Source organism: Mustela nivalis, assembly GCF_964662115.1.
Source record: "Mustela nivalis genome assembly, chromosome: 18".
In the NCBI taxonomy this organism is placed as follows: domain Eukaryota; kingdom Metazoa; phylum Chordata; class Mammalia; order Carnivora; family Mustelidae; genus Mustela; species Mustela nivalis.
This window is the reverse complement of record NC_139037.1, coordinates 55,377,984-55,386,965: the sequence shown is the minus strand read 5'-3', so window position 1 is coordinate 55,386,965 and position 8,982 is coordinate 55,377,984. Positions and strand designations below refer to the sequence as shown.

The 8,982-nt window shown below is 51.5% G+C and overlaps 1 protein-coding gene across 1 annotated transcript; it reads left to right on the top strand.

Moving 5' to 3' along the window:
- The first annotated feature begins 103 nt into the window (after positions 1–103).
- Positions 104–7,791, top strand: DHDH (dihydrodiol dehydrogenase). Its single transcript, XM_082710426.1, is given in 8 exon segments — positions 104–251; positions 633–744; positions 2,131–2,294; positions 4,218–4,261; positions 4,263–4,468; positions 6,145–6,269; positions 7,246–7,399; positions 7,645–7,791. Coding segments are annotated over 8 exon segments (993 nt in total). The 5' UTR covers positions 104–161; the 3' UTR covers positions 7,743–7,791.
- Positions 7,792–8,982: the final 1,191 nt, after the last annotated feature.

Sequence of the window (8,982 nt, the reverse complement as noted above, 5' to 3'; positions counted from 1 at the left end):
TCCTTTGCGTCCGGACTGCAGGGGTGTGCAGGCCTAGTGGCCAATGAGAAGTGGCGTGGGTGCAAGAGGCGGAGAAATAACCACGCCCCCGGATGGGCGGGGCACCAGGTTTTTAATTTCTAGGCGCAGGTGGCAAGACCTTGGGACCCCAGGTTTTGAAGATGGCGGTGCGCTGGGGCATCGTGTCAGTCGGTTTTATCTCCAGCGACTTCACGACTGTGCTGCGAACGCTGCCTCGCTCCGAGCACCAGGTCCACCCTCTCTCTGGAATCCTCTGGAAGAGCAGGCCTGGGGACCGGGACTCCAGGGTCTGAGGGAGGAGGGAGCCAGGGTACCCTACTCCTTTCTCCCTACTTCTGTCCCGTGAACTCGACTTTCGTCAAGTTCGGGAAGGGTTTGTTCTGAACTACTGCGAAGAATACAAATTTAGGTATTAGGGGATTTAATTTAATCGCTTGCGCCAGATCTCTCTTTTCCAGGACCCGTGTCCAGCCCCCGTCACGTCCTCCCCCCGGGATCCCTTCTCTTCGCATCCTGGGGGATGTAATTTTCTTATCCCGGGCCCTTCTCCATCAACCTCCCTCCCATCCACCTGTCGCAGCCTCCCAAGTCTGACCCTAGCGTCCTTCCAGGTGGTGGCGGTAGCAGCCGGAGACCTGAGCCGGGCGAAGGAGTTTGCGAGGAAACATGACATCCCCAAGGCCTATGGGTCCTATGAGGAGCTGGCCAAAGACCCGAATGTGGGTGAGTGACACATGCAGCCGAAGCCACCAGGGCGCTGGCTCTAGGCTGTCCCGTAGGATAAACACGGCTCCGCGGGATGGCCCAAACCCTGTGTGCTTCTGAAGGGTCTGGGGCTGGGGGGACAGAACTGTAGGAACGGGTTGGGTCTGCGATTAACAGTCTAGCAAGAAATTGCGTTTGTTAACAAGGTGTCCATGGTTTGGAAGGGGCCTGAATTTGTGAGCCTCTTAAGACTTTTTTTTCCTTTGGGGCGCCTGGGTGGCTCAGTGGGTTATCAGCCTCTGCCTTCGGCTCAGGTCGTGATCCCGGGGTCCTGGGATCGAGCCCTGCATCGGACTGTCTGCTCCGCGGAGAGCCTGCTTCCTCCTCTCTCTCTCTCTGCCTGCCTCTCTGCCTACTTATGATCTCTGTCTGTCAAGTAAATAAATAAAATCTTTTAAAAAAAAAAGACTTTTTTTTTTCTTTTTAGGATTTTTATTTATTTATTTTATTCATTCACCCATTCTTTCATTCATTTGAGAGAGAAAGAGTGTAGCATAGCTCAGGCAGGGTGAGCTGCAGAGGGAAAGGGAGAAGCAGGCTCCCCACTGAGCGGGAACCCCATACTGGCTCGATCCCAGAACCCAGGGATCATGACCTGAGCAAAAGGCAGACGCTTAACCAATTGGGCCACCCAGGCACCCCAGGCACCCCTGTTCAGGCTTTTTTTTTTTTTTTAAGATTTTATTTATTTATTTATTAAAAGATTTTATTTATTCGTTTGACAGACAGAGATCACAATCAGGCAGAGAGGCAGGCACTGGGCGGGGCGGGGTGGAGAAGCAGGATCCTAGCCGAGCAGAGAGCCCGATGCGGGGCTCAATCCCAGGACCCTGGGATCATGATCAGAGTGGAAGGCAGAGGCTTTAACCCACTGAGCCACCCAGGCACCCCTGTTCCGGCTTTAAGTAAGCTGTGTGGCCTGGGCTCCTATATTCTGGAGCGGCCTGGATAGTGGGGGGCAGGATGGTAGAGCTGGACAGCAACCAGACTGGAGTTAGGCTGCTGGAACTGGCATTTTGCTCTTCTGCTTGCCCTTCTCAGTTTCCTCATTTGTAAAATAGGTGAAATAAGAGTATCTGCCTCTTGGTGGTATCGTGACAAATGACTTCATGATCATTTTGGAAGGCTGGAAATAATCTGAAGAAAATGAGTTATAGGAGAAAATGGTTAGCTCCTTCCTAATGGGACACGAGGCTTGACCCCTAGGATGGGACTGACCCTCCTTGGTTGGTGAGACCCCAGTTCCTAGCTTGCTGGGGGCGGGGCCTCGACATTAGGGGCAGGTCCAGGACGTCTGGGGTGGCCGGGGCTACTAATGTCTCTCCCTCCTTCCTTCCAATCCAGAGGTGGCCTACATCGGCACCCAGCAGGTCCAGCACAAGGCCGCAGTGTTGCTATGTCTGGCAGCGGGCAAGGCCGTTCTGTGCGAGAAGCCCATGGGCACAAACTCTGCGGAAGTTCACGAAATGGTTGCCGAAGCCCGATCCCGAGGCCTCTTTCTCATGGAGGTGAGGGTGAAGGGGACATTCCAACCTCCAACAGAGTGCTTCTTGCCATTATTAAACATGGCTGCCAGTGGACTTTTTTGGAGGAGCACAACAGAAGGGTTTGTCAAGAACAAAGACCGCGGTAAAGGGAACTGTTGTTGGTGTGTTTTCCAGAATGTAGTTGAGCTGGACCCTGAACTCTGCTAGCAACATCTGTCAGGAGGGAGAGCCCTTGCTTAGCAAACATCAGCCCCCTGAGCGGTATTTTGTCAGCTTTTTAGAGAAAAAGTGGCACAAAAAAGCAACAGGCTGAGTTTGGGGAATTTCCAAGAATATTGATCAGAAGGAGCAGGGCACCTCCACCTTACCAACTCTCAAGGTCAACCTGTCTTTGCTTTTGCCCTTATCAGACATGGCTACCTCTATGGGACCTTTGACAGTTTGCAGAGTGCCAGTAATTAAAATGGTTGCCCAATGGCACTAGATAGCACCAGCAGTTAAGATGGCTACCAAATGACCTTTAGGAGCTATTTTCACATTAAGGAATATCCTGGTTTTTAAATGCTGCCTTGCCATAGGTTCTGCCAATAGTAGCAACAGCTATCTCTTACTTCCCAATGTCCTAGCTAGCTGTCTTGTGCCCACTACTGCTCCCAGTCTTCAAAGTTCTCTATGTACAAGAAGGATATAGTCCAGATTTACTCTGGTTCCTTGGTGCTTCTGGTTCTCACTGTGCCTCGGCAGTGCCAAAGTGCTGAATTTATTGCTTCCTTGTTTTTATTGGCTCCAGTTGTGTTCCAGATCCAACCCTAGGAACTCTGAATTCATAATGGGTTAAGACACAGACTCAGTTTTCAATGAGCTCAAGGTCGGCCATGGTCACAGAAATGGGCTATCGCGATGCCCAGTTGCACAGACTTTTGTAGATACAGTACCAGGCAGTTGACAGAACCTAGAGGCATCAGCCCAGCGTGGGGGATAGTCAAGGAAGTTACCCGTGGGTAGGGACTGACCCAAGCCGTAAAGGAGAAGTACAGTGCCCAGGTAAACAGGCCAGAGAGGAAAAGCAGAGTTAAGACTTCCAGAAAATAAGAGTGGGCAGATTTCATGTCTTTAGTTGAACTTGACCTTGGACAGGCTTTAGAGTCAGAGGAGACTCTAGATTCCATCTCACCAGTTCCTAGCTCTGTGATCTTGGGTGGGGCAAGTAATTTGAGACAGGGCCAACTCGGAGTGGGAAAGCTGCCTCCGGGACCACGTGGAGGATGGTCTGGAGTGGGGAGACCCTGTGTATTCGGTTGCCAGGGCTGTGATCACAAAGTACCACCACAGAATGGGGGACTTCAACAACAGAGACTTATTTTCTCCTACTTCTGGAAGCTAGAAGTCCGTGATCAAGGTGCTGGTTTCTCCTAAGGCCTCCCTCCTTGGCTTGGAGAGTGCACTCTTCTCCCTGTGTCTCAGGTGGTCCTTCCTCAGTGTCATTGTCCTCATCTCTTCCTGTCGGATGAGGGCCTGCCACAATGACTTCATTTTAACCTAATTACCTCTTTAAAGACCCCATCTCCACACTGGGAGGTCCTGGCATTGGGCGGAGGGGAGCCGGTTAGGACCTCACCCTGAATTTGGTGGCGACACAATTGAGGCCATAACTATTGGGAGACTGGGGGAATGGTCCAGCTAGAAAGGACAAGGCCCGAGTTGGGGCCCTGGAAATGGAGAGGAGAGGAGAGGGGCAGAGAGACTCAGGGACAGGACACAACCTGGGGACTGATGAAGGCTGTGGAAGGGAGATGAAGGGCTCTTGAGAGGACAGTGGGGAGCAGCAGGGAGTCCCTCATGCTGGGGCTCCACAAGAGAGAGGAACTGGTTGGTTAACTCATGGGTCCTGACGTCTTTCCTTCCTTTTCCATTGTCCTGCTTTCTCCCGTCTGTGGTGTGCAGGGCATCTGGACACGCTTCTTTCCTGCTATAGAAGTTCTGAGGTCGGCTGTGTCTCGGAGCTCTGGGAAGTCTCCGGGTGGCTCGGGCAGAATTTGGGAAGGACCTCACCAGCATACCCCGGATCATAGACAAAGCCCAGGCTGGCGGTGCCCTGTTGGACTTTGGTATCTACTATGTCCAGTTCATCTCCATGGTCTTTGGTGGGCAGAAGCCCGAGAAGATTTCAGCCATGGGCAGGCTCTATGAAACAGGTACGGTCTATCCTGGACTGTATGAGCACAATAAGGGTGATCCTCCCTCACTGGGAGCACTGAACTGGGGATGAGCCTCCTAGACCCTAAGAATCAGGTTAGACAGCTGTAGGAACTTCCTACCCAAAGTCAAAGAGGATCAGAGTGGAGAGTGTGGGCATGCTCTGTCCTGGGATTTGCTGTGTGGTTTTAGCCAAGGCACTTAACGTCTCTGAAGCCTAGTTACTGGTAAAATGTCAATAATAAGGTGGTCAGAAGGGAACTGGGCTGGCTCAGTCAGTAGAGCATGTGGGCTCTTGATCTTGGGGTTGTAAGTTTGAGCCCCATGTTGGGAGTAAAGAGAGACAAAGAAAGAAAGGGGAACTGAGATTGTCATAAAGTTAATGAAGTCAATCTCTCTTTTTTTTTTCGTTTGGCTAGTGTGGCCTCATTCACATGGTGGGCTCAGTTTCATGTTCAGTAAAAAGCAGGCCCCAGTATGCAAGCTTTTTACTTTTAAGATTTTATTCATTCATTTGACAAAGGGAGAGATCACAAGCAAGCAGAGCAGGAGGGAGAGGGAGAAGCAGGTTTTCCGCTGAGCAGGGAGCCCAGTGAGGGACCTGATATCAGGACCCTGGGGTCGTGACCTGAGCCGAAGGCAGATGCCTAACCGACTGAGCCACCCAGGTGCACCCCCCTTTTTTTTTCAGCATACATTGATTTTGGTAACAGCTTTACTGAGATATAATTCACATACTGTACAGTTTATTTATTCAAAGTGTACAATCCTATGGCCTGGGATTATTCTCCCATTTCCCAAACCCCTGAGCCCTCCCCAGCCACACTCATCTCTTCTCTGGCTCTGGGGATTTGCCAGATATGAGACACTTCACGCAAGTGACATTCAACAATACGCAGCCTTTCGGGTCTGCTTCTTTCACTTAGCATATGTGTTTTTTTGTGATTGTTGTTGTTTTTAAAAATTTTTTAATATTTATTTATTTTGGGGGGAGGGAGAGAGCATGTATTATGGAAGGAGGAGCAGAGGGAAAGGAAGAGGGAGAGAAGCCGATTCCCTGCTGAGTAGGGAGTCTGACTTTGGGTTCGATTTCAGGATCCTGGGATCACAACCTGAGCCGAGACCAAGAGTCCAACACATAACCAGCTGAGCCAGGTGCCCAGCACGTGTGTTTTTAGTGCCTCATTCTTTTTTCACTGTAGTGTTAGAGGCGAGGTCTCCTTTTTTTTCTTTTTTTAAGATTTTATTTATTTATTTGTCAGAGAGAGCGAGAGCACAAGCAGGCAGAGTGGCAAGGAGAGGCAGAGAGAGAAGCAGGCTCCCCGCCGAGCAAGGAGTCTGATATGGGACTCAATCCCAGGATCCTGGGATCGTGACCCAAGCTGAAGGGAGTGGCCCAACCCACTGAACCACTCAGGTGCCCCCCCTTTCTTAAAGATTTTATTTATTTGACAGAGAGACACAGTGAGAGCGAGAACATAAGCAGGGGGAGTGGGAGAGGAAGAAGCAGACTTCCCGCCAAGCAGGGAGCCCGATGCGGGGCTCAATCCCAGGACCCTGGGATCATGACCTGAGTCAAAAGACAGACACCCAATGATTGAGCCACCTAGGTGCCCCAGTGTTCCATAGGCGGGATTTGAGGACCAGGCCTTCTCCTGTCCTGTGCCTTCCCCAGGTGTAGACGACACGGTCACCGTGCTCCTCCAGTACCCAGGAGAGCTCCAGGCCAGCTTTACCTGCAGCATCTGTGCTCCGCTCTCCAATACGGCCTCAGTGAGCGGCACCAAGGGCATGGCACAGGTGAGATGCGACTGACCAAGATGGGAACTGGGGCCCCTCCCAATAGGAGTGCGCCAGTTGTGGTTGCCGGACCCGACTGGGGGCTGAATCAGCCTCTTTCCCAGCATTGCTAAGGAAGGCATCCTCGACCACCAGGCCATGGGATGGGTTTGGACCTCTAGGCTCCTTCCTGAAGGTGAATTTCCTGGCCTGTCAAAAATCCTTGAGACTGAGGAGAAACTAGTTCTTATCAACCATGCTTAGAGGGCCGATGTGGCCTGTGGAATTGCTTCCAGGATTGGGTCCAGGCATTACCAAAGATTGGCCTCATTGGGCTTCCTGGGGCTCTGTTGCTAAAAAGAAATTCTGTTCTTTTTTTTCTTTTTTTTTTTTTTAAAGATTTTATTTATTTATCAGAGGGGGGGCGGAGAGCGAGCACAGGCAGACAGAATGGCAGGCAGAGGCAGAGGGAGAAGCAGGCTCCCTGCGGAACAAGGAGCCCGATGTGGGACTCGATCCCAGGACGCTGGGATCATGACCTGAGCCGAAGGCAGCCGCTTAACCAACTGAGCCACCCAGGCATCCCAAAAGAAATTCTGTTCTTAGCAGAAGAATTTGGACCTTGCCTGGGCACATTTCTGTCTCCAGTTTGGCCTAGACTTGGTAATGGGAATATTGTTGGCTTCCCGGGGCTCTGGGGCCAAAAAATCAAGTCTCCTAGTAAATAAGAAGATGCTGGATTGTCTAAGTCTCCTCCTTGCAAAGGAGAGTCACACACATGTGGCACACATGTGGAGATAAGCTGTCTTCGAGGCCTAAGCATCCTGTTAGAGAGGGGTTTGTCCCTGGGAAGATGAACAGACAGTTTTCTATTGTGACAGTTCTGTGGCTGAGAAGCAAATCTCCAGCATTGGGGAAGAGGGGGACAAGCTGAGGGAGGCCCCCTGAATATCCTTAGGCTGGAGCCCACAGTAGCCACCTCTTCTCTCCCCACCAGGTCCTCGAGCCCTTCTGGTGCCCAACAGAGCTGGTGGTGAAGGGAGAGCATAAGGAGTTCCCGCTGCCCCCAACCCCAGGCAAGGAGCTCAATTTTCCAAATGGAGCGGGCATGGTTTATGAGGCCAAGCATTTCCGGGAGTGCTTGCGAAAGGGTAAGGATGTGAAGGATGGGTGAGAGGGTGGCAGGTGGAGGGGCAAAGCTGGTAGGAAAAGCGGGCTGCTCCCCAACCCTCAGCTTCTCTAAGTAGCTGTCTAGAACTACAATTCCCAGGATCCCCTGGGGGCATCGGTCAGCCAGCGCCATGTATGACTTTGCCTCACAGGATTCAGGGAATGGTAGTTCTTTTGATCTTAAAGGCGTGACTCAGAAGGGGTCCCTAACTGTACTCTCCCCCAGGTCTGAAGGAAAGTCCTGTGATGCCCCTGGTAGAAAGGGAACTCCTGGCTGACATCCTTGAAGAAGTGAGGAAGGCCATTGGAGTCACCTTCCCCTAAGACAAACACTGACGTGTGCCCTGAATAAAAAAGACGTGGCTCCCACAGAGATTGTGGCAATGGTGGTTTGGTGGGAGCTGGAGCAAAGCGGTTGCCAGAGGGGTCACTAGAGAATAAATGGTAGAAGGATGTGGGGAAGGGGAGGAAGACAGGGTCAGGACCACACTTCTTAAAAAAATTTTATTTCTGGGGCGCCTGGGCGGCTCAGTGGGTTAAGCCGCTGCCTTCGGCTCAGGTCATGATCTCAGGGTCCTGGGATCGAGTCCCACAGTGGGCTCTCTGCTCAGCAGGGAGCCCGCTTCCCTCTCTCTCTCTGCCTGCCTCTCCATCTACTTGTGATTTCTCTCTGTCAAATAAATAAATAAAATCTTTAAAAAAAATTATTTCTTTATTTGAGGGAGAGAGAGCGCAACAGGCAGAGGGAGAAGCAGACTCCCTGCTGAGCAGAGAGCCTGATGTGGGACCCAATCCCAGGACCCTGGGATCATTACCTGAGCTGAAGGTGGAAACTTAACTGACTGAGCCACCCAGGCATCCAGAGACCACATTTGCGAAAGGGTAAGGATGTGAAGGATGGGTGAGAGGGTGGCAGGTGGAGGGGCAAAGCTGGTAGGAAAAGCGGGCTGCTCCCCAACCCTCAGCTTCTCTAAGTAGCTGTCTAGAACTACAATTCCCAGGATCCCCTGGGGGCATCGGTCAGCCAGCGCCATGTATGACTTTTTTTCACAAGCTCTTAGAGCAGACCCCTGTGGGCAGAGCTTGGTTTGCCTACCATACCCTGTGTGACCTGGGCAAGGACTCGCCTGTGGGTAGGAGGCGTGTCCCTAAGTGCACTCTCCTGCAGCCTCTCCCTGTCCCTGTCTCCTCCTCAGTAGAGAAAAGACACAGTACTGACCACCCTCTGGTGAGGGTTAAATGAGATGGTATATGAACAGCCCCTGGGGGCAGGGTAGATTCTCAACAAATGTTAACTGATGGCCCTTTGCTTTGAGATCAGGCTTTTCCAAACCAGTGTCTAGAAACTCCAGGCCTCCATTATGGTACAAAAAGTCATTTTAACAGGAGAGAAAGGATTTACCTTCCATTTCTTCCTTTTTATTTTTTTTAAGAACATGAGAGAGAGCACAAGCAGGGAGGAAGCAGGAGAAGGAGAGGCAGGCTCCCTGCTCAGCATGGGGGTTGATAGCCCAGGACCCCAGGATCATGACCTGAGCCAAAGACAGACGCTTAACTGACTGAG